Below are 25,425 nucleotides of genomic sequence, written 5' to 3' on the forward strand. Positions count from 1 at the left end.
GGTGTTAGCAATAGAGCCTCGCCCTAGAAAGGGTACAGTGGGGTGGGCATGACTGATGCAAAGGTCAGGGTCTCTGTGGGGCTGTGGGGGTGGAAGGAGAGGCGAGCGCTGCTGCAGAGCTGGAACTGTCATAGTGAATATGCTGCTGCAGTGCTGCATTACCAATGCATGAGCAGCTCAACTGCAAACCTCAACAGGCTGCTCTGGTGTACATAGGGGCATGGTTTGTGTTTGCTTGAATGATTTTGTATGTTTAGGGGCTCTGACAATAACTTCATCTGATTTGTTTAAGGGAAGAAAAGGCAGCACCTACTTATAAAGCTGTACACCACAGTGTGGATTTGCAGAAGAGATGGGTTTTACTGTATGTACCCTGCTTTGTCTTAAATATAGACACATAGACTCCTCTATTAGTGTGTGTGTGTGTGTGTGTGTGTGTGTGTGTGTGTGTGTGTGTGCGTGTGCGTGTGCGTGTGCGCGTGTGTGTGTGTGTGTGTGTGTGTGTGTATGTGTGTGTGTGTGTGTGTGTGTGTGTCCGCGTGCATCATGTCTGCGCTCGGGATGGCGTTTCTGTGGAAACGCGAGAGCTGTGCAGAAGGAGGGGGGGTGGGGGGTGTTCGCCTTGGAGCATGTTCAGAAAGCTCCCTTCCCCCATCTACGCACACACTGACACACCCTTTTAACACACACTGGCTCACTAGCTGCTGAAAACAACGGCAGGGTCTATTGTGCGCTCATTACTGTGGAGATACTGAAGCTAATTTGGTGGCTGTATGTAGCGGTAGCATTTTAATGATGCGGCGAACAGAAACTGCTGCTCACTGCTTCAGGGCCACGCGACCTTCTCCCCTCTGTGATGTCTGCTCCCTGTCACCCTTTTGATCACACTGTACTCTATGTGCTCTCTGGTTCTACTTTAACTTTACCACATGACAAATAACACATACAGAGACACTAATTGACACTAAATTTAAAATACACTGCTCAGTGCTGCATATTTTTCTTAATCACCTTTAAACCAGTATTAATTTTTCAGCAAATTCAATTATCATACATTATCCAGACCTAACTGATTAATTGTTCCCTGTGCAGATTTTTCCCAGATGAGCCATAGTCACATCTGAAGAGCAGACTGTGTGCTCAGCATCTTTTCTATGTCCTTGGCACAAACAGTGTGTTCCCTATGGTTGAATAGGCTCTCAGATTGCATTCCATTCACTTGCATTAAGCTTAGTTGTGGACTGTAGGCTGTAGTTTTGTCTCTTATGATATTGGAAACTGATTTTTATTACCGTGGGCATGTCAGGCACATTCACATTCATTTTTTATATCTGAAGACTAGAGTGTCAGCAGGCCACAAAGGGGATTCAGTGATCCATACTGTGTCATGATGAATTCATAATAAAACATAATCCAGAGTGAGGCCCACTAATATCAGTGCAGTGAAGACAGTGACCTACAAACAAACCATGAATCATTACATTTCATCACAGGCTGTCTGGGTCTGATGGGCAGGTGATCTTGTAAATAACCTACATTTGCATTTTACCCAGTGCCCTTGCCAAAATTGAGCACGTTGCTCATCCTTTGTGAGTCATTATGGGGTTATCGGATGACTGCGGCTCAGTGAGTGATTGTTTTTAATATTTTCAAATCAAATCATGTTTCCCACAGAATGGAAATAGGACAGGGGTTTCTGCATCCAGGGCTTAATCCTGGGATTACAAATGAGGGAATGTTCATAAGATTATGACTACTGTCTCTGTGGAAATGTGGAGAAACCCCAAAATACACACACCAAAAAGAAGAAAATAATTAACACGCAGCACCTAGATTTACCTGATGTGCTCCTTATTGTGATACAATATTTAATTGTTCCTATTAAATGTATTTACTGGCCTCAAATACAGTATGGTGTTTTTTATATGAACATATATGTATAAAGCAATTAAAATACTTTAAACTAAACCTTTTCATTTTTACTACTTAGCTTTACGTCTTTCACTTTAAATTGAGAGTACTACTAACAAGTACTAACAAATCTAAAAAAATGGCAGATAATAGAACCATAGTCATTATTTATTCATGATGTAGCAGTGAGTGTTTATCTTGAATATTCTGTCACAAATCAAATAATCTTTAGTCTATCCAATTAATGTAATTACTATCTGGAAATGCGTGGGGAAAGGAAGTGAAAGGGCAGAGCTGTTGTTGTGCGTGTGTGTTGAAGAAAAGCATTTCAGACACAGTCAGGACAGACAGAACTTGCTTTGTGTTACTGTTGTGCTGTCCATGGTGCTGAAATGGCATTTCCTTTTCTCTTTGTCTTATCTTATTTCGTTTAACTCGTCGTGTGTGTAACCAAATGGCTATTAGGCAATATTACATGTCTACATTTTCATATTGGCCCATTTACCACTAGGCGCCGCCGTTGATCCATCAAATCCTGGACTGCCGTTTCATATAACTAGGCCCCTCCTGCTTTCAGGGTACAGAGGCTCATGTCTTCACTCTTTGTTACAGAGAGGAAGAAGACGGTGGACCAAACAGATTCATATTTTCTTATTTAAAGCATACCTCTGTTTTTTCATGATTACCGTATTGACTGTGCTTGGATATCAAATCTTTGTTCAAAATGGAAACAGTCGTCTATTGGCCTAATGGATGGAGACATTTTAAGATGTATGTGGAGGTTTTTCTACTGTATTTCTGTTGGGAAGCGGTGTCTGGGCAGCTCTCCTACTCCGTCTTGGAAGAAGTAAACCCAGGGACTCCTATAGGAAACATCGCTAAGGACCTAAACCTCAACTCATGGGATTTAGAATCACGTATGTTTCACATTGTTGCTGGATCAAATACTAAATTCTTCGAGGTAAATCTAAAGACTGGTGTGTTGCATGTGAGTGAGAGAATAGACAGAGAGCAGCTTTGCGCAGAAGACCTTAAATGTTCAGTGAGTGTAGAAGCGGTGATAAATAACCCGTTAAAGCTTTACCGTATCGATGTAGAAATTGTAGATGTAAATGACAATCCGCCTTTATTTACGACAAAATTACAGAATCTCTACATTGCAGAGAGCACGTTACCGGGCGTAAAATTCGCCTTATCAGAAGCAACCGATTCAGATGTGGGGAAAAACGGAGTCAGCACATACAGATTGAGCCAAAATGAGCATTTCTCGTTAGCGGTGCATAAAACAGGGGACAGCGTGTCTGCTGAACTGGTGCTGCAGAGGGCTTTAGACCGAGAGAAGCAGTCTGTTGTTACCATGACGCTGACCGCTGTGGATGGAGGGAGCCCGGCGAAATCAGGCACCTCGCGACTGGTTGTAAATGTTTTAGATATTAACGATAACATCCCTGTGTTCAGCGAAACATTGTACAAGACAAAAATTGCCGAAAACACGCCAGTGGGCGCGGTAGTAATTACTGTAAACGCCACCGACGCAGACGACGGCCTGAACGGCGACATTGTTTACTCGTTGAGGAGCAAAGATCAGGACCGCGTGCTCGATATGTTTGAAATCGAAAGTCAAACAGGCGTCATTAAAGTGAAAGGAAACATCGACTACGAAGAGAGAAAGGCGGTTGAGATACGCGTAGAAGCCAGTGACAGAGGCCAACCTCCGATGTCCGCTCACTGTAAGGTGTTGGTTGAAGTGGTGGATCTGAACGATAACGCTCCTGCCATAACCGTGACGTCACTGCATGAAAGAGTGAAGGAGGACGCTATGGTAGGTACCGCTGTCGCACTTGTGTCCGTTCTCGATAGAGACGGTGGAAAAAACGGTGACGTGAATGTCCACCTTAAAAATGACATGCCATTTAAACTTGAAAAAAATTACAAAAATTATTATTCGTTGTTAGTTGACAGCGTCTTGGATAGAGAGAGAGTATCTAACTACAACGTGACGATAGTGGCAACGGATCAAGGGGTTCCGGCGCTGTCCAGTACAAGTGTAGTTTCTTTTCTGGTTTCTGACGTCAATGATAACCCGCCTTTTTTCCCAGAACCCATACTTAACATATATGTGAATGAAAATAGTCCAACAGGAGCCGTTATTAAAAGAGTGACTGCGGCCGATTTTGATACAGAAAAGAACAGCGAGGTGACCTACTCATTCTTACAAAGTAACAGTGACTCACTACCATTATCTACCATGATGAACATCAACTCAGAGACAGGAGATATAGTCAGTTTACAGTCATTTAACTTTGAGGAGCTGAAGACGTTTCAGTTTAAAGTCCAGGCCACAGACTCTGGTCTTCCTCCGCTCAGCAGCAACGTGACCGTCAACGTTTTCATCCTGGATGAGAACGACAACAGTCCCTCCATTCTCGCTCCCTATTCTGAGCTGGGCTCCGTTAACAGTGAGAGCATCCCCTATTCTGCTGAAGCAGGATACTTTGTGGCAAAGATAAGGGCTGTAGACGCAGACTCTGGATACAACGCGCTGCTCTCTTACCACCTGTCTGAGCCCAAAGGAAACAACCTCTTCAGGATCGGAAGCAGCAACGGGGAAATCAGGACTAAGAGGAGAATGAGTGACAATGACCTGAAAACTCACCCCTTGGTGGTGCTGGTCTCTGATAACGGAGAACCCTCCCTGTCGGCTACTGTGTCTATTGATGTGGTGGTGGTGGAAAGCACAGCTGACCTCCAGACTCCGTTCAGACATGTGCCCATGAAGGAGGAGAGCTTCTCTGTTCTCAACCTGTACCTGCTGATCGCCATTGTGTCGGTGTCCGTGATCTTTCTGCTCAGCCTCATCACTTTAATAGCTGTCAAATGTCACAGGACAGACGGCAGCTTCAGCAGGTACAGCGCCCCAATGATCACCACCCACCCTGACGGGAGCTGGTCTTACTCTAAGGCTACTCAGCAGTACGACGTCTGCTTCAGCTCAGACACGCTCAAAAGTGACGTAGTGGTTTTCCCCGCACAGTTTCCACCTGTGGACGGGGAGCTGATCAGTATAAATGGAGGAGACACTTTTGCCAGGACTCAGACTTTACCTAATAAAGAAAAGGTAAGACAACTATAAAACCTTACATTTCATATATTACTTTGTTTGATACTTCTGATCTGCGTGTATGTCGTTGTCCATGGTGCTGAAAACGCGGTCTGAAAGTTTAATGCCACATTTTTTCTGTTTATGCATAGTGTGATTTTGTTGTGTTTTAAACGATATACGTTGATGCATCGTTCTATAAAAAATAATTTAAGTTTTTTTTTAATTTTTAAATTTTTTAACGATCAAATTTAATAATAATTTATTCTGTCCCAATTGACACGTAACAAGGAAAGGCAGCATTGTTAATTGCCACTATTGCTTAAAAACATTTCTTTTAAATCGCACAATTATATAAAATCTGAAATATGTATTTACAAAGACAATTTTTGGACAGGTCATGATTTCCTTATACACTGTTTTGGACGATGAGGATATAGTTCACTTGCATGTACTTGCGATATGGCAAATGACCACATAGCGACAGTACAGACCAGCACATTTTAATGGTCTTCTTGCTTAGTTAAGGCTCCTCCCTCACTCAGAGGATGATGTTCCCCTGGTCTTTGTTAGAGAAAGAGACGCATCGCAAGACTAAACAGTGTGTCATTTTCTTTTCCCCGTAAAAGACAAACGGGGTGTTTGCTCCGGACTATCTGGCGGAATATGGAGGGTTAATATCCACATCGTCTGTTCATGCTGTTTAGAAATATGTCGATGAGAAAAATAAGAAGCACTTTTTGGATTTATGTGCTCGTTATTCTCTCGGATTGTTGCTGGGAAGCGGTGCTCGGGCAGCTCTCATACTCGGTATCGGAGGAGGTAAACCTGGGCACGTCTGTTGGAAATATCGCTAAAGACCTGAACCTAAATATTCAAGAGTTGGAGGCACGTAAGTTTCAGATTGTCAGCGGATCAAAGAAAAAATATTTTGACGTGAATCTAAAAACGGGGTTTCTTTATGTAAATGAAAGAATCGACCGAGAGGAGCTCTGCGCTCAAGCTGCAAAATGTACTGTCAGCGTCGAGGCTGTGATCAACAATCCTCTGAAGCTCTATCGCTTGGAAATAAACGTAGTCGATATAAACGATAATGCACCGTATTTTACTGAAGGCACACAGACTCTTAATATTCCCGAAAGTACTGTTCCAGGAAAGAAATTTGGATTCATAGCGGCGTCAGATCTCGACGTCGGAAAGAACAGCGTTAGTACATACAAGCTGAGTGCAAACGAGCATTTCTCTTTGGAGCTTTACAGAGGCGAGGAGAGTGCATCTGCAAAGCTTGTGCTTCAGAAAGCATTAGATCGTGAGACAAAACATGTCATCAGACTTAAAGTTACCGCAGTTGATGGAGGAAATCCGCCAAAGTCCGGGACATGTGAAGTTATTATAAATGTTCTAGATATTAATGATAACGCCCCGACATTCAGCAAACCTTTATACAAAGCACGGGTTTATGAAAACGTACCAGCAGGTAAAACTGTTTTAGTTTTAAACGCATCAGACGCCGATGATGGATTAAACGCTGAAATCGAATATTCACTGAGGAGTAAAGGGCAGGATCACGTCCTAAACGTGTTTGACATAGATTCTGAAACTGGTGCGATTTTTATTAAAGGAGAAATTGATTATGAAAAAAATCCAGCGTTTGAAATTCACGCAGAAGCCAGTGATAAAGGTCAGCCCCCGATGTCTGCTGATTGTAAGGTACTGGTGGAGGTAGTGGACCTTAATGACAATGCTCCAGAGATCACTGTGACGTCACTGCTAAACACAGTGAAGGAGGATGCAGACGTAGGTACCGCTATAGCACTTGTTTCTGTTCTAGACAGAGATGGTGGGAAAAATGGAGCAGTAAATGCTTTAATAGTCAATGAAACTCCATTTAAACTGGAAACAAATTATAAAAACTACTACTCATTAGTTGTTAATGGGCCTCTTGATCGGGAAATGATGGCAGAATACAACGTCACTATTGTAGCTACTGATGAAGGTGCTCCACCTCTCTCCACCACCAGCATAGTGACTGTTCATATCTCTGATGTCAATGATAACCCACCTCGCTTCTCAGAACCACTGATTAATGTTTACGTGAAGGAGAACAGTCAAATAGGATCAGTTATTAAAACCGTCACTGCAACTGATGCTGATGTCAATCAAAACGGTCAGATGAGCTATTCATATTTACAAAGTAACACAGACTCACTGCCACTATCTACCATGATAAACATCAACTCAGAGACAGGAGACATAGTCACTTTACAGTCTTTCAACTTTGAGGAGATGAAGACGTTTCAGTTTAAAGTCCAGGCCACAGACTCTGGTCTTCCTCCGCTCAGCAGCAACGTGACCGTCAACGTTTTCATCCTGGATGAGAACGACAACAGTCCCTCCATTCTCGCTCCCTATTCTGAGCTGGGCTCCGTTAACAGTGAGAGCATCCCCTATTCTGCTGAAGCAGGATACTTTGTGGCAAAGATCAGGGCTGTAGACGCAGACTCTGGATACAACGCGCTGCTCTCTTACCACCTGTCTGAGCCCAAAGGAAACAACCTCTTCAGGATCGGAACCAGCAACGGGGAAATCAGGACTAAGAGGAGAATGAGTGACAATGACCTGAAAACTCACCCCTTGGTGGTGCTGGTCTCTGATAACGGAGAACCCTCCCTGTCGGCTACTGTGTCTATTGATGTGGTGGTGGTGGAAAGCACAGCTGACCTCCAGACTCCGTTCAGACATGTGCCCATGAAGGAGGAGAGCTTCTCTGTTCTCAACCTGTACCTGCTGATCGCCATTGTGTCGGTGTCCGTGATCTTTCTGCTCAGCCTCATCAGTTTAATAGCTGTCAAATGTCACAGGACAGACGGCAGCTTCAGCAGGTACAGCGCCCCAATGATCACCACCCACCCTGACGGGAGCTGGTCTTACTCTAAGGCTACTCAGCAGTACGACGTCTGCTTCAGCTCAGACACGCTCAAGAGTGACGTAGTGGTTTTCCCAGCTCAGTTTCCTCCTGTGGACGGGGAGCTGATCAGTATAAATGGAGGAGACACGTTTACCAGGACTCAGACTTTACCTAGTAAAGAAAAGGTAAGAATATATCTTAAGAGCAAATGTTGTGTCCCTGTTCATTTTACTTTGTGATATAAGTAGACTGTTCGGTATACATTTAGTCTGTTTCAATAATGTGGTACATGGTTAAAACAAAACTCAGTATTAGCAGGACAAGTTCATCTGTGAGTCTCAGAGTCCTGAAAAAAAGCCATATGGAAAATTAAAACGCAAATCCTTGTCCAATTAAATTCATCATGATTTCTTTGTGTTATTTGACATATCTTGTAAATGCATACAGTGCAGAGTTTGAGAAGTATACAAGATTTAATTACATTTAATAACATGAGTCTAGGTAATTATTTTACCCTTATTTGGATGCGCAGAGAAAGGCAGTCTGGACACGTTTACAATATGTTTCCTTATGTCTTCCTGGACAATATGAATATTCTTACTTGACTTCTACCTGTTATTCTTTTAAATGTAGTTATGTTAAATAACCACATGGGGACAGTGTAGACCGCCACATTTTTATGATTCTCGTGCGTTTTTGATGCTCCTCCCAAACTCACACGATAGCGTTTCTTATAGGGCTTTGTTAGAGAGAGACGCATCGCAAGAGTTGCTTGTGTGTCGGTCATTGTCTTTTTCTGCTCGATGGCAAAGTACATGGAGGACTAGAATCCACATGACCTGCCCATGCTGGATACAAATATGTCGACGAGGACGACACGGGGTGTGTTTTGGACATATTTGCTCGTTATTCTCTCGGATTGTTGCTGGGAAGCGGTGCTCGGGCAGATCTCATACTCAGTATCGGAGGAGGTAAACCTGGGCACGTCTGTTGGAAATATCGCTAAAGACCTGAACCTAAATATTCAAGAGTTGGAGGCACGTAAGTTTCAGATTGTCAGCGGATCAAAGAAAAAATATTTTGACGTGAATCTGAAAACGGGGTTCCTTTATGTAAATGAAAGAATCGACCGAGAGGAGCTCTGCGCTCAAGCTGCAAAATGTACTGTCAGCGTCGAGGCTGTGATCAACAATCCTCTGAAGCTCTATCGCTTGGAAATAAATGTAGTCGATATAAACGATAATGCACCGTATTTTCCCGAAAGCACCCAGACTCTTAACGTTGCTGAAAGTACTGTTCCAGGAAAGAAATTTGGATTCATAGCGGCGTCAGATCTCGACGTCGGAAAGAACAGCGTTAGTACATACAAGCTGAGTGCAAACGATTATTTCTCTTTGGAGCTTCATAAAGGGGGAGAAACTGTGTCTGCTGAGCTTGTGCTTCAGAAAGCATTAGACCGTGAAACACACAATATTATAAGACTTAAAGTTACCGCAATAGACGGGGGAAATCCATCAAAATCTGGAACATCGCAAATCATTATTCATGTTTTAGATATTAACGACAACACCCCAGTATTCAGTAGCCCTTTATACAAAGCACGGGTTTATGAAAACGTACCATCAGGTAAAACGGTTTTAGTTTTGAACGCAACAGACGCAGATGATGGTTTAAATGCTGAAATAGAATATTCACTGAGGAGTAAAGGGCAGGATCAGGTCCTAGATGTTTTTCAAATAGACAGTAACACTGGTGCGCTCATTGTCAAAGGTGAAATCGACTATGAGGAAAACCAGGCGTTTGAGATTCATGCCCAGGCCAGTGATAGAGGTCAGCCCCCGATGACATCTCATTGTAAGGTACTGGTGGAGGTAGTGGACCTTAATGACAACGCTCCAGAGATCACTGTGACGTCACTGCTAAACACAGTGAAGGAGGATGCAGATGTGGGTACCGCTATTGCACTTGTTTCTGTTCTAGACAGAGATGGTGGGAAAAATGGAGCAGTAAATGCTTTAATAGTCAATGAAGCTCCATTTAAACTGGAAACAAATTATAAAAACTACTACTCATTAGTTGTTAATGGGCCTCTTGATCGAGAAATGATGGCAGAATACAATGTCACCATTGTAGCTACTGATGAAGGTGCTCCACCTCTCTCCACCACCAGCATAGTGACTGTTCATATCTCTGATGTCAATGATAACCCACCTCGCTTCTCAGAGCCACTGATTAATGTTTACGTGAAGGAGAACAGTCAAATAGGATCAGTTATTAAAACCATCACTGCAACTGATGCTGATGTCAATCAAAACGGTCAGATGAGCTATTCATATTTACAAAGTAACACAGACTCACTGCCACTATCTACCATGATAAACATCAACTCAGAGACAGGAGACATAGTCAGTTTACAGTCTTTCAACTTTGAGGAGATGAAGACGTTTCAGTTTAAAGTCCAGGCCACAGACTCTGGTCTTCCTCCGCTCAGCAGCAACGTGACCGTCAACGTTTTCATCCTGGATGAGAACGACAACAGTCCCTCCATTCTCGCTCCCTATTCTGAGCTGGGCTCCGTTAACAGTGAGAGCATCCCCTATTCTGCTGAAGCAGGATACTTTGTGGCAAAGATCAGGGCTGTAGACGCAGACTCTGGATACAACGCGCTGCTCTCTTACCACCTGTCTGAGCCCAAAGGAAACAACCTCTTCAGGATCGGAAGCAGCAACGGGGAAATCAGGACTAAGAGGAGAATGAGTGACAATGACCTGAAAACTCACCCCTTGGTGGTGCTGGTCTCTGATAACGGAGAACCCTCCCTGTCGGCTACTGTGTCTATTGATGTGGTGGTGGTGGAAAGCACAGCTGACCTCCAGACTCCGTTCAGACATGTGCCCATGAAGGAGGAGAGCTTCTCTGTTCTCAACCTGTACCTGCTGATCGCCATTGTGTCGGTGTCCGTGATCTTTCTGCTCAGCCTCATCACTTTAATAGCTGTCAAATGTCACAGGACAGACGGCAGCTTCAGCAGGTACAGCGCCCCAATGATCACCACCCACCCTGACGGGAGCTGGTCTTACTCTAAGGCTACTCAGCAGTACGACGTCTGCTTCAGCTCAGACACGCTCAAGAGTGACGTAGTGGTTTTCCCAGCTCAGTTTCCTCCTGTGGACGGGGAGCTGATCAGTATAAATGGAGGAGACACGTTTACCAGGACTCAGACTTTACCTAGTAAAGAGAAGGTAAGACCATAGCTGTGATCTATGTTCTTAAACAAATTGTAAAAAAATGTTTTTGGAACTTTTGTAGTATTTTCTGCTGTATGTCTTAAGAAAGAAAGGTTTTTTGGAACAAGGTCCAAATCACCTAAATTGATCGACTTAATATGTTGTGATATTGGTAGCATTAACAGTTTAACAGTTAGAAATTAACTCAAATTACTGAATTTAGATATTTGGTTAACAAACATATCTTAGTGCCTAACTTAAATGGACAGATGTATCACACATTATAGGAACATTTAAAAAAATACATTTTTTTCATTTATGGTGAGAAAGCTGAAATAGGTCTCTGCCTTTTGTGGCTTTCAAACGTTAGTCGTTTTGTTGAACTTTGTCTATTATTTGTAGCAGAGGAAGTTCGTTCTCAGAGGGAAATATTACCACTCTTCTATTATTTTATTATATACTATTTTTTTCTATTATTATTATTTTTTTATATCAGAGTAAGCGTTTAGAGCGGGAAGTTTAACCACGTTTCAATTATATTCAAAAACCAAATTGGAATGAATTGTTAGAAAATATATTCGTATGACTCCATGTCCAGAATTAGGATTGTGTAGCTATCCATTGTGCTGAAGGTGCTGAAGTTCGTTTCTACAAAACACTTTGCATCTCTGGAGCATAACAAAATAAGTTTTTCATTCATGATAAAAGCTTAGATTGTATGAATGCAGTCACTCTGGTTTTAAGTGAATCCCATCTTTGTCAGTGCCATTGCTGTAAAAAATATTCTCTTGAAGTGTCAGCAATTTCCAAAATCCATTGCCAATGAAAGATCTGGACACAACGTTTTATTTGAGAGTGCATTGTCTCATTGTTTGTATGATTTCAAAAGTACGTGTCTTAGTTTATAACCATTCCTTTTCAAGGTACATTCTTGAATTTACAAAATACAAAACAATTACAGTGAAGGAGAAGATTTGTTCAGTCCTTTAACTTGTAGTATGTATTGTATCAAACAATAGACGACCATTATCCGTTTTGTGATTGTATCAGTCTGTTTAATTTTCATGCTTGAGGATGAATGAAAATACTTCCCGGTTGTATAATGTTGTGTGTTATTATATTTATTGTAAGACGTAGTAGCCGTAACCGTCCACATGGGGACGCTACATACTTTAACATGCCAACGACCGTTCGTTAGATCAGGGCTCCTCCCAGGCTCAGGGAAGGATGTATCACTGGGCTTTGTTAGAAAGAGAGGTGGAACGACAGGGAGCAGTTCTCTAATTTCGTTGAAAAATGACGGAGTCGTTAGTATTTTTTCTCTGGATCTAATGCTTGTGGATGTTCTGACACATTAGTGACATTTCCCTTGCGCATGGCTGGAATTATGCATTTATCGAGGAGAACGGGCTCTGTGTGGATTTATCTCGTCTTCGTGCTGTTGGATTGTTACTGGGAAGCCGTGACTGGGCAGCTCTCTTACTCCGTCTCAGAGGAGGTGAATCTCGGGACTGTTGTCGGGAATATCGCTAAAGATCTGAACATCAATGTGCAGGATTTGGAGCCCCGCATGTTTCAGATCGTTGCTGGATCAAAGACGAAATATTTCGAGGTAAATCTAAAGACTGGCGTCCTTTACGTTAACGAGAGAATAGACCGAGAGGAGCTCTGCGGCAACGAACCCAAATGTTCCCTCAGTGTAGAAGCAGTTATTAATAATCCGCTTAAACTCTATCGTGTAGAAATTATGATTGTAGATGTGAATGACATGTCACCGTCATTTCTTAGTGCGATACAGGTATTAAACATTACTGAAAGCACAGCAGCAGGAACTAAATTTCCTATTCATCCGGCTCGCGATGCAGACGTTGGTAAAAATACTGTAAATACATACAAGCTGAGTCAAAATGAACATTTTTCTCTGATTACACATAAAGGAGAGACTGTAATTCCCGAACTGGTGCTTCAGAAAGTTTTAGACAGAGAAAAACAGTCCGTGATTGAGCTCAAACTCACTGCGGTTGATGGAGGAACTCCAGTCAAATCTGGCACGATGATGATAATAGTTAATGTTCTGGATATTAATGATAATCCTCCTGTATTCAGTCAAACGCTGTATAAAGCGAGTGTGTATGAAAATACAGAAATTGGAACATCTATAATAACGCTAAATGCAACTGATCTAGACACAGGGCCAAATGGATTAGTGTTGTATTCATTCAGTGAGGTAGGGAGAGGGAAACAAACAGATTTGTTCGACGTAGATGTAAAGACTGGGACCGTAACAAACAAGAAGAGTATTGATTATGAAGAAAACAATGCGTTTGAAATACGAATACAAGCGAGTGATGGCGCTTCTTCTCCTCTCACTTCACATGCTAAATTACTGATTAAAGTTTTAGATGTTAACGACAACGCTCCTGAGATTTCGGTTACATCATTATTACAGACGGCGAAGGAAGACTCACCAAGAGGAACTGCTATTTCACTAGTCTCAGTGTCTGATAAAGACGGAGGAACGAACGGTTTGGTGACTTGTGTAATTTCTAACAAAGTTCCTTTTAAATTAGAGTCAAACTATAAAAACTCCTATTCGTTAGTGGTGGATGGGCCTCTAGACAGAGAGACAGCACCTCAGTACAATATCAGCATCACCGCTACTGATGAGGGGAGCCCACCTCTGTCCAGCACGAGCGTCATTACTGTCCACGTCTCAGATGTAAATGACAACAAGCCTCTATTTACTGAAAACACAGTGAATGTCTATGTCAAAGAAAACGCTCCAGTAGGAAAAGCTATAAAAACGGTTTCAGCCAATGATGCAGACGCGGAACAAAATGGTCATGTGACCTATTCATTTTTACAAAGTAACAGCGATTCACTTCCACCATCTACCATGATAAATATTAACTCAGAGACAGGAGAAATAGTCAGTTTACAGTCGTTCAACTTTGAGGAGATGAAGACGTTTCAGTTTAAAGTCCAGGCCACAGACTCTGGTCTTCCTCCGCTCAGCAGCAACGTGACCGTCAACGTTTTCATCCTGGATGAGAACGACAACAGTCCCTCCATTCTCGCTCCCTATTCTGAGCTGGGCTCCGTTAACAGTGAGAGCATCCCCTATTCTGCTGAAGCAGGATACTTTGTGGCAAAGATCAGGGCTGTAGACGCAGACTCTGGATACAACGCGCTGCTCTCTTACCACCTGTCTGAGCCCAAAGGAAACAACCTCTTCAGGATCGGAACCAGCAACGGGGAAATCAGGACTAAGAGGAGAATGAGTGACAATGACCTGAAAACTCACCCCTTGGTGGTGCTGGTCTCTGATAACGGAGAACCCTCCCTGTCGGCTACTGTGTCTATTGATGTGGTGGTGGTGGAAAGCACAGCTGACCTCCAGACTCCGTTCAGACATGTGCCCATGAAGGAGGAGAGCTTCTCTGTTCTCAACCTGTACCTGCTGATCGCCATTGTGTCGGTGTCCGTGATCTTTCTGCTCAGCCTCATCACTTTAATAGCTGTCAAATGTCACAGGACAGACGGCAGCTTCAGCAGGTACAGCGCCCCAATGATCACCACCCACCCTGACGGGAGCTGGTCTTACTCTAAGGCTACTCAGCAGTACGACGTCTGCTTCAGCTCAGACACGCTCAAGAGTGACGTAGTGGTTTTCCCAGCTCAGTTTCCACCTGTGGACGGGGAACTGATCAGTATAAATGGAGGAGACACGTTTACCAGGACTCAGACTTTACCTAGTAAAGAGAAGGTAAGACCATAGCTGTGATCTATGTTCTCATACAAATTGTAAAAAAATATATTTGGCATTTGTTTAGTTGTGGTAATTTTTGCTGTATGTCTTTAGAGAGAGAACTTTTTTTTGGAACAAGGTCCAAATCACCTAAATTGATCGACTTGATATGTTGTGATATTGGTTGCATGATTAGTATAACAGTTATAAATTAATTCAAATTACTGATTTTAGATATTTTGTTAAAAAACATATCTTAGTGCTTAACTTAAATGGACAGATGTATCACACATTATAGGAACATTTAAAAAAAAGCATTTTTTCATAAATGGTGAAAAAAAACTGAAATAGGTCTCTGCCTTTTGTGGCTTCCAAATGTTAGTTGTTTTGTTGATCTTTGTCTATTTCTCGTAGCAGAGGAAGTTCGTTCTCACAGGGAAATATTACCACTTTTCTATTATGTTATTATATACTATTATTTTCTATTATTATTTTATTTTTTTTACATCAGAGAGTAAGCGTTTAGAGCGGGAAGTTTAACCACGTTTCATTTATATTCGAAAACCAATTGGAATGAATATTGTGTAGCTATCCATGGTGCTGAAGGTGCTGAAGTTCATTTCTACAAAACACTTTGCATCTCTGGAACATAACCAAATACGTTTTTCATTCATGATAAAAAGCTTAGATTGGATGATTGCAGTCACTTTGGTTTTCAGTGAATCCCATCTTTGTCAGTGCCATTGCTGTTAAAGATTTTCTTGAAGTGTCAGCAATTTCTACAATCCATTGCCAATTAAAGATCTGCACACAACGTTTTATTTGAGAGTGCATGGTCTCATTGGTTTTATGATTTCAATAGTACGTATCTTAGTTTAGACCCGTTCCTTTTCAAGGTATAATCTTGATTTTACAAAATACAAAACAATTACAATGAAGGAAGACATTTGTTCAGTCTTTTGACTTGTAGTATGCAGTGCATTCAACAATAGACAGTCATATTTCCGTTTTGTGATTGTATCAGTTTGTGAAATTTTCATGCTTGATTATGAATGAGAATTCTTCCCGGTGGTACAATGCTGTTTTATTATATTTATTGTAAGACGTAGTAGCCGTAACCGTCCACATGGGGACGCTACATACTTTAACATGCCAACGACCGTTCGTGAGATCAGGGCTCCTCCCAGGCTCAGGGTAGGATGTATCACTGGGCTTTGTTAGAAAGAGAGGTGGAACGACAGGGAGCAGTTCTCTTATTTCGCTGAAAAATGACGGAGTCGTTTGTATTTTTTCTCTGGATCTAAGGCTTGTGGATGTTCTGACACGTTAGTGACACTTCCCTTGCGCATGGCTGGAATTATGCATTTATCGAGGAGAACGGGCTCTGTGTGGATTTATCTCGTCTTCGTGCTGTTGGATTGTTACTGGGAAGCCGTGGCTGGGCAGCTCTCTTACTCCGTCTCAGAGGAGGTGAATCTCGGGACTGTTGTCGGGAATATCGCTAAAGATCTGAACATCAATGTGCAGGATTTGGAGCCCCGCATGTTTCAGATCGTTGCTGGATCAAAGACGAAATATTTCGAGGTAAATCTAAAGACTGGCGTCCTTTACGTTAACGAGAGAATAGACCGAGAGGAGCTCTGCGGCAACGAACCCAAATGTTCCCTCAGTGTAGAAGCAGTTATTAATAATCCTCTTAAACTCTATCGCGTAGAAATTATGATCGTAGATGTGAATGACATGTCACCGTCATTTCTTAGTGCGACTCAAGTATTAAACATAAGTGAAAGCACAGCAGCAGGAGCTAAATTTCCTCTTCATCCTGCTCGCGATGCAGACGTTGGTAAAAATACTGTAAATACATACAAGCTGAGTCAAAATGAACATTTCTCTCTTATTACACATAAAGGAGACACTGTAATTCCCGAACTGGTGCTTCAGAAAGTTTTAGACAGAGAAAAACAGTCCGTGATTAAGCTCACACTCACTGCGGTTGATGGAGGAACTCCAGTCAAATCTGGCACAATGATGATAATAGTTAATGTTCTGGATAATAATGACAACCCTCCTGTATTCAGTCAAACGCTTTATAAAGTGAGTGTGTATGAGAATATAATGATGGGAACATCGATAATAACAGTAAATGCAACTGATCTAGATATAGGACCAAACGGTAAAGTATTGTATTCATTCAGTGAAGTAGGTAGAGGGAAACAAACGGACCTGTTTGATATAGATGAAAAAACTGGGACCGTAAAAATTAAGAAGAATATCGATTATGAAGAAAACAATGCGTTTGAAATACGAATACAGGCGAGTGACGGAGGTTTATCGCCAATGACGTCACATACAAAATTATTAATCCAAGTCATGGATATTAATGACAACGCTCCTGAAATTTCAGTCACATCACTGTTACACACAGTGAAGGAAGACGCACCAATAGGAACTGCTATTGCACTAGTGTCAATCTCGGATAAAGACGGAGGAACGAACGGTTTGGTGACCTGCACAATTTCAAATAAAGTTCCTTTTAAATTAGAGTCAAACTATAAAAACTCCTATTCGCTAGTGGTTGATGGGCCTCTAGACAGAGAGACAGCACCTCAGTACAATATCAGCATCACCGCTACTGATGAGGGGAGCCCACCTCTGTCCAGCACGAGCGTCATTACTGTCCACGTCTCAGATGTAAATGACAACAAGCCTCTATTTACTGAAAACACGGTAAATGTCTATGTCAAAGAAAACGCTCCAGTAGGAAAAGCTATAAAAACGGTTACAGCCACTGATGCAGACGCAGATCAGAATGGTCATGTGACCTATTCGTTTTTACAAAGTAACACAAACTTACTACCATTATCTACCATGATAAACATCAACTCAGAGACAGGAGACATAGTCAGTTTACAGTCATTTAACTTTGAGGAGCTGAAGACGTTTCAGTTTAAAGTCCAGGCCACAGACTCTGGTCTTCCTCCGCTCAGCAGCAACGTGACCGTCAACGTTTTCATCCTGGATGAGAACGACAACAGTCCCTCCATTCTCGCTCCCTATTCTGAGCTGGGCTCCGTTAACAGTGAGAGCATCCCCTATTCTGCTGAAGCAGGATACTTTGTGGCAAAGATCAGGGCTGTAGACGCAGACTCTGGATACAACGCGCTGCTCTCTTACCACCTGTCTGAGCCCAAAGGAAACAACCTCTTCAGGATCGGAACCAGCAACGGGGAAATCAGGACTAAGAGGAGAATGAGTGACAATGACCTGAAAACTCACCCCTTGGTGGTGCTGGTCTCTGATAACGGAGAACCCTCCCTGTCGGCTACTGTGTCTATTGATGTGGTGGTGGTGGAAAGCACAGCTGACCTCCAGACTCCGTTCAGACATGTGCCCATGAAGGAGGAGAGCTTCTCTGTTCTCAACCTGTACCTGCTGATCGCCATTGTGTCGGTGTCCGTGATCTTTCTGCTCAGCCTCATCAGTTTAATAGCTGTCAAATGTCACAGGACAGACGGCAGCTTCAGCAGGTACAGCGCCCCAATGATCACCACCCACCCTGACGGGAGCTGGTCTTACTCTAAGGCTACTCAGCAGTACGACGTCTGCTTCAGCTCAGACACGCTCAAGAGTGACGTAGTGGTTTTCCCAGCTCAGTTTCCACCTGTGGACGGGGAGCTGATCAGTATAAATGGAGGAGACACGTTTACCAGGACTCAGACTTTACCTAGCAAAGAAAAGGTAAGATAGCTGTGATCTATGTTCATATGCGAATTGTAAAAAAAAATGTATTTGGCATTAGAGTGAGGTAAGTAGGGTGAGTAAAGTCATGCACAAGTTTAGCAATGTCAGTGTTCTACCAAAATATTTTTATTTATCATATCCAAAATTGGTTGAATATATATATAACACTAAGTTATTGTTTTCCACTGAATTGAGAAAGATTTTCGTATTATAATGATTTATTACATAATTTATATTTAAAAAGGTATTTGTCATATGCTTTTGCATTTGAAATTTTGTTTACATACAGCTGCACTGATCATGTGTCTTAGTTTAACTATATCTTATATGCTCTTTAATCACACCAACTCTCCACGTGTAGTAACCCCTGCTGTACTACTGTCCATGGTCCTGAAGACATTTTTGCTTGTCTTCCTGTACTGCACAGTTGCTGCTCCCCACGGTGCTGTTACCGTGAAGCAGATCTTTGGATGGTAGCATTTACTATCGTGTCTTGGGCATTATCTTTACGACTACGAAAACCATTTGCACTATGTCATATAAGTCTATTTTGTGAAGAAACAGGATAAACTAATACCAAACTGTTTACGGGCGTCACCTGTCATTGTAGTTCAGAAGTCTTTACTCCACTTCAGTTTTGTTCTGTCTGTATACTAAAGCGTCACTGGGTGTCGCTGGCGACCATATCATTTTGAGTTGAATGTTTAGTAACCCCTCCTATGTGTGATAAAATACGCAACGTCATTGACGGGCAGTGCTTTGTGAAAACAGGCGAGTGAAGCGCTGAAGACAGGATCACAGCCGAGAATGGATTTATAGGAAATGTCGCTATTACATTTTTGTGGATAAATCTAACGGCAAAAAGCTGGGATTACTGCTATTGTCGAACCAGCGATGGCTGCTCGGGAACAATGGGATAATATCGGGATATTGCTCTTCACTCTGCTTTGTCTCGGCCATGGGTCCGTGGCTCAGATATCGTACACAATTTCAGAGGAAGCGGACAAAGGGACGGTGGTGGGGAACCTCGCTAAAGACTTGAACCTCAACGTGCAGCGTCTTGAACCATCGGGTCTTCAGGTTACGTCCGTCACTAACAAACAGTATTTTGATATAAATCATGAATCCGGGCTGCTCGTTGTTAGCGACAGAATAGATCGGGAGGAGCTTTGTCCAAATATGATAAAGTGCTCGTTGAACATAGAGGCTAAGTTGAGTAACCCTCGCAGTCTGCATCGAATTGAAGTTGTGATTTCTGATATAAATGACAACGCGCCGTCGTTTCTGGAAGAAACAACTACAATAGACATGTCTGAGTCTTCTTATGTAGGAGAAAGGCATCCGCTGCCTCTAGCGCATGACGCAGACGTAGGCGCTAATTCCGTGAAGACGTACAAATTAAACCCGAATGATTATTTCACTTTGGATGTGAACAGTGGCGATCAGAGTGTGTCCGCCGAGTTAGTGCTGCAGAAGGCGTTAGACCGAGAAAAGCAGACTGTTGTCGAGCTCCTGCTGACGGCAGTAGATGGCGGAAAACCTGCCAGAACGGGGGCTTTGCAGATTAGAGTCAACGTCCTGGATGTAAATGACAACTCGCCCTCGTTCACTAAGTCACTTTACAAAGTGCAAGTGGTCGAAAACGCAAACGCTGGGACGCATTTAATGACCCTGACAGCGACTGATTTAGACGATGGCGTTAACGGTCAGCTGGTGTATTCCTTTAGTGAAAGGGGGCGTTTGAACATTGATGATAAATTTGCTTTAGATGAGAATACCGGTGAACTCTCTGTAAAAGGCAATATTGACTATGAGGAAAATCAAGCCTATGAGATACGTGTTCAGGCACGAGATAAGGGCACGCCTCCGCGCAGTGCACATAGCAAAGTTTTAGTGGAAGTTATTGATACTAATGACAATGCTCCAGAAATCTCAGTATCATCTCTCATGAGTCCGGTGAAAGAGGACGCTGAAATAGGCAGCGCTGTTGCTATGGTGACAATTACTGATAAGGACGGAGGCAAAAATGGCCTGACGAGCTGTAAGATAGCAGGTTCTGTGCCATTCAAATTAAAATCTAACTATAAAAACTATTACTCTTTATTAGTAGACGAGCCTCTAGACAGAGAGAGTGTTTCGCAATACAATGTTTCAATCACCGCTACTGATGAGGGAAGTCCCTCTTTGTCGACGACGAGCGTCGTTACCATTCAAGTGTCAGACGTAAATGACAATCCTCCTCGATTCGTGGAACCGCTGATTAGTATCTACGTGAAGGAGAACAGCCCGGTTGGGACGACTATTTATACCCTGACGACGCTGGATTCCGATTTAAATGATAACGCGAAGTCGAAATATAAATTAATTAATAGTCATCCAAAGACCACACAAACAGCGTCAATGGTAAACATAAACTTAGAGACAGGAGATATAGTCAGTTTACAGTCATTTAACTTTGAGGAGCTGAAGACGTTTCAGTTCAAAGTCCAGGCCACAGACTCTGGTCTTCCTCCGCTCAGCAGCAACGTGACCGTCAACGTTTTCATCCTGGATGAGAACGACAACAGTCCCTCCATTCTCGCTCCCTATTCTGAGCTGGGCTCCGTTAACAGTGAGAGCATCCCCTATTCTGCTGAAGCAGGATACTTTGTGGCAAAGATCAGGGCTGTAGACGCAGACTCTGGATACAACGCGCTGCTCTCTTACCACCTGTCTGAGCCCAAAGGAAACAACCTCTTCAGGATCGGAACCAGCAACGGGGAAATCAGGACTAAGAGGAGAATGAGTGACAATGACCTGAAAACTCACCCCTTGGTGGTGCTGGTCTCTGATAACGGAGAACCCTCCCTGTCGGCTACTGTGTCTATTGATGTGGTGGTGGTGGAAAGCACAGCTGACCTCCAGACTCCGTTCAGACATGTGCCCATGAAGGAGGAGAGCTTCTCTGTTCTCAACCTGTACCTGCTGATCGCCATTGTGTCGGTGTCCGTGATCTTTCTGCTCAGCCTCATCAGTTTAATAGCTGTCAAATGTCACAGGACAGACGGCAGCTTCAGCAGGTACAGCGCCCCAATGATCACCACCCACCCTGACGGGAGCTGGTCTTACTCTAAGGCTACTCAGCAGTACGACGTCTGCTTCAGCTCAGACACGCTCAAGAGTGACGTAGTGGTTTTCCCAGCTCAGTTTCCTCCTGTGGACGGGGAACTGATCAGTATAAATGGAGGAGACACGTTTACCAGGACTCAGACTTTACCTAGTAAAGATAAGGTAAGAGAAATGCATTTACCTAATGCAGACCTGTTTGTTGTATTATGACATTAAAATATTGTCTTGCGAAGGTGAGGGAAATAGGTGACAAATAGGCTACGTTTGCATAATATCTCACAATAATTATGAATCTTTTTTCCTTGTGCAACTACCTTTATTTACTGACTTTGGTTCTACTGTGTCTATAATATTCATTGCATTTTAAAGTTCCACATTGTATTGAAGAAATGACTCGACAACTCAGCCTGCATATCATTTTTGAAGTTGTGGCTGATCTCCACGCGGTGACACTGTAGACCGTGACACGGAGAGGATGTAGTATCTTTACGCCCCTCCTAGTTTGAGACGACGACAGAGTTGTACAGGCTTTGTCTGAACAAGAGCACGAAAAGGCGGATGGTATACAGTATCAGCGTGACGCTCGGCATTCAAATGTATCGCAGACTGCAGTTTTTCCTTTTAATTTTGTAAAGCTCATTGACTCGGATTTCTTTGCTGTGGATTTGTGCACTACTTATGGAATTATGTCGGTAGCATTGCGGACGTCTATTGTCTCTTATCTGGTGCTTGTGCTACTGGAGCGTTGTTGGGAGGCGGAGTGTGGGCAGCTCTCATATTCCGTGTCCGAAGAACTCAACGCGGGGACCTCTGTTGGAAATATCGCTAAGGATCTGAACCTCAGCCTTCAGGATTTGGAATCTCGAATGTTTCAAATCCTTAGTGGATCCAAGAGGAAATATTTCGAAGTGAATTTAAAGACCGGTGTTCTGTACGTGAATGAAAGAATAGACAGAGAGGAGCTCTGTTCCAAGGAGCAGAAATGCGCAGTCAGTGTAGAAGCTGTGATTAATAATCCATTAAAGCTATATAGACTAGAAATAATTATACTGGATATTAACGACAACGATCCGGTGTTCACTGAAAAATCTCAAATTATAGACATAGCGGAGAATACTCTGCCTGGAATGAAATTCGCTTTGTCAGAGGCCATCGATGCAGACATCGGTAAGAATACTGTTAATTCGTTTAAAATAACACCCAATGAATATTTTCATCTTGCTACAATTAAAGGAGGAGAGAGCGTGTCTGCAGAGTTGGTTTTGCTGAAAACACTGGATCGAGAAAAGCAGCCTGTGATACATCTCACAGTGACTGCTGTAGACGGAGGAACTCCAGCGAGATCTGGCACATCCCAGGTCATTGTACACGTTTTAGACATAAATGATAACCCTCCTGTGTTTAGCAGCCCCTTGTACAAAGCTCGTATATTTGAGAATGCGCCAATCGGCACTACTGTGATTAGACTAAACGCAACAGACGCAGACGAGGGGACGAATGGTGACATTGAGTATTCACTGAGAAGCAGAGGGCAGGATCGTATATTAGAGGTTTTTCACATTGATCCTCTGACGGGTGTGATAACAGTGAAAGCTAAAGTCGATTATGAGGAAAACAAAGCGTTTGAGATCCGCGCAGAAGCAAACGACAAAGCTCAGCCACCGATGTCAGCACACTGTAAAGTACTGGTAGAAGTGATAGATGAGAATGACCATGCCCCTGAAATAACTGTGACGTCATTGCTACCTACTGTAAAAGAGGACGCAGCTGTAGGCACTGCTATTGCACTGGTGTCATTTATTGACAGAGATGGTGGTAAAAACGGAGAAGTACATGGTAGAATCTTAAACCAAGTCCCATTTAAACTAGAGTCAAATTACAAAAACTATTATTCTTTAGTTGTTAATGGAAATCTTGACAGAGAAGTTACCTCCAAATACAACGTCACCATTTCAGCCACAGATGAAGGAACTCCCCCTCTGAGTAATATCACTGTAATTACTGTTCACGTTGCCGATGTGAATGACAACTTTCCTCTTTTCTCAGAACCTGTGGTTAATGTTTATGTGACAGAAAACAGTAAAGTCGGGATAACAATTACAACGTTGTCTGTATCCGATGCTGACACTGGCGAAAATGGCCTTGTGAGATATTCTGTAGACAATAACAGCAACAAAGGATCACTATCTACAATGATAAATATCAACTCAGAAACAGGAGACATAGTCAGTTTACAGTCTTTTAACTTTGAGGAGCTGAAGACGTTTCAGTTTAAAGTCCAGGCCACAGACTCTGGTCTTCCTCCGCTCAGCAGCAACGTGACCGTCAACGTTTTCATCCTGGATGAGAACGACAACAGTCCCTCCATTCTCGCTCCCTATTCTGAGCTGGGCTCCGTTAACAGTGAGAGCATCCCCTATTCTGCTGAAGCAGGATACTTTGTGGCAAAGATCAGGGCTGTAGACGCAGACTCTGGATACAACGCGCTGCTCTCTTACCACCTGTCTGAGCCCAAAGGAAACAACCTCTTCAGGATCGGAACCAGCAACGGGGAAATCAGGACTAAGAGGAGAATGAGTGACAATGACCTGAAAACTCACCCCTTGGTGGTGCTGGTCTCTGATAACGGAGAACCCTCCCTGTCGGCTACTGTGTCTATTGATGTGGTGGTGGTGGAAAGCACAGCTAACCTCCAGACTCCGTTCAGACATGTGCCCATGAAGGAGGAGAGCTTCTCTGTTCTCAACCTGTACCTGCTGATCGCCATTGTGTCGGTGTCCGTGATCTTTCTGCTCAGCCTCATCACTTTAATAGCTGTCAAATGTCACAGGACAGACGGCAGCTTCAGCAGGTACAGCGCCCCAATGATCACCACCCACCCTGACGGGAGCTGGTCTTACTCTAAGGCTACTCAGCAGTACGACGTCTGCTTCAGCTCAGACACGCTCAAGAGTGACGTAGTGGTTTTCCCAGCTCAGTTTCCTCCTGTGGACGGGGAGCTGATCAGTATAAATGGAGGAGACACGTTTACCAGGACTCAGACTTTACCTAGTAAAGAGAAGGTAGGTGTTATTCAGTGTTGACTTAAGTGCTTGTACTTAATGGCTGGGATAACTTGCATAATCTTGCTTGGTCACAGTAGATTTTAGTATATATGTATATGAGTAAATAGAAACAGTAAACAAAGTTGTACAACAAGTACATATAGAATCAATTGAAAATGTTTCTTCTGAACGGAACTCATCCATGATCGCCGCTGTCTATGGTGCTGAAATTACTCTCCTAAAACAAAGATCCTGTTAAAGCGTCTAGATTTTTTAATATTACTCTCAGTAGTAGTAGTAGTAGTAGTAGTAGCAGCAGCAGTATGTGAAAATCTCCAAAATCATCATGTAATTAAAAAAATAAAAATAAAAAATTTTAAGAGATTCGCTCAAACGTAAAAGTATTTTTTTTCCCGCAAACATACAAATTTGTATCTAATTGCTGTTTAAATGTAATTGAATTGGATAAAAATTAACGGGAGCCTAAAATATCATACACTAATCCGCATATATATATATATATATATATATATATATATATATATATATATACACTACTGATTTAAACAAGACTATTTTTTTATTACTAGAAATAAATAAGGCCAATGTAATTCACATTTGATGTGACTATTTTGTCA

The 25,425-nt window shown here is 42.7% G+C and overlaps 4 protein-coding genes across 23 annotated transcripts in view; all 4 read left to right on the top strand.

The window, feature by feature from the left end:
* The window catches only part of LOC114864332 (protocadherin alpha-C2-like), a 148,399-nt gene that overhangs the window by 79,041 nt on the left and 43,933 nt on the right, over nucleotides 1-25,425 (top strand). For 4 of the 20 annotated variants that reach the window (XM_055512226.1, XM_029165142.3, XM_029165152.3 and 1 more), the window contains exon 2: nucleotides 4,946-5,029. The exons of 13 other annotated variants lie outside the window; for them this stretch is intronic. In XM_055512226.1, the coding sequence (XP_055368201.1) occupies nucleotides 4,946-5,029 (84 nt within the window). Of the gene's footprint in view, nucleotides 1-4,945; nucleotides 5,030-5,119; nucleotides 8,105-12,368; nucleotides 14,913-18,869; nucleotides 21,906-25,425 lie in introns of those variants that run through there. 3 more of the 20 variants (XM_029165158.3, XM_055512228.1, XM_029165161.3) reach the window with 3 other exon arrangements.
* On the top strand, nucleotides 8,780-11,188 carry LOC114864933 (protocadherin alpha-3-like). The gene has a single exon (XM_029165949.1). The coding sequence runs from the start codon at nucleotides 8,780-8,782 to the stop codon at nucleotides 11,171-11,173; it is 2,394 nt and encodes a 797-aa protein (XP_029021782.1). The 3' UTR covers nucleotides 11,174-11,188.
* Nucleotides 15,008-18,641, top strand: LOC129604702 (protocadherin alpha-10-like). The gene has a single exon (XM_055512238.1). The coding sequence runs from the start codon at nucleotides 16,242-16,244 to the stop codon at nucleotides 18,639-18,641; it is 2,400 nt and encodes a 799-aa protein (XP_055368213.1). The 5' UTR covers nucleotides 15,008-16,241.
* LOC114864369 (protocadherin alpha-8-like) lies at nucleotides 22,430-25,289 on the top strand. Its single transcript, XM_029165203.3, has one exon. The coding sequence runs from the start codon at nucleotides 22,430-22,432 to the stop codon at nucleotides 24,824-24,826; it is 2,397 nt and encodes a 798-aa protein (XP_029021036.1). The 3' UTR covers nucleotides 24,827-25,289.

This window comes from Betta splendens, chromosome 10, assembly GCF_900634795.4.
Source record: "Betta splendens chromosome 10, fBetSpl5.4, whole genome shotgun sequence".
Taxonomy (NCBI): Eukaryota; Metazoa; Chordata; class Actinopteri; order Anabantiformes; family Osphronemidae; genus Betta; species Betta splendens.

Excerpts from the sequence above, each read along its gene's own strand:
- LOC114864933 (XM_029165949.1), top strand. The coding sequence starts at position 8,780 with ATGTCGACGAGGACGACACGGGGTGTGTTTTGGACATATTTGCTCGTT.
- LOC129604702 (XM_055512238.1), top strand. The coding sequence starts at position 16,242 with ATGGCTGGAATTATGCATTTATCGAGGAGAACGGGCTCTGTGTGGATT.
- LOC114864369 (XM_029165203.3), top strand. The coding sequence starts at position 22,430 with ATGTCGGTAGCATTGCGGACGTCTATTGTCTCTTATCTGGTGCTTGTG.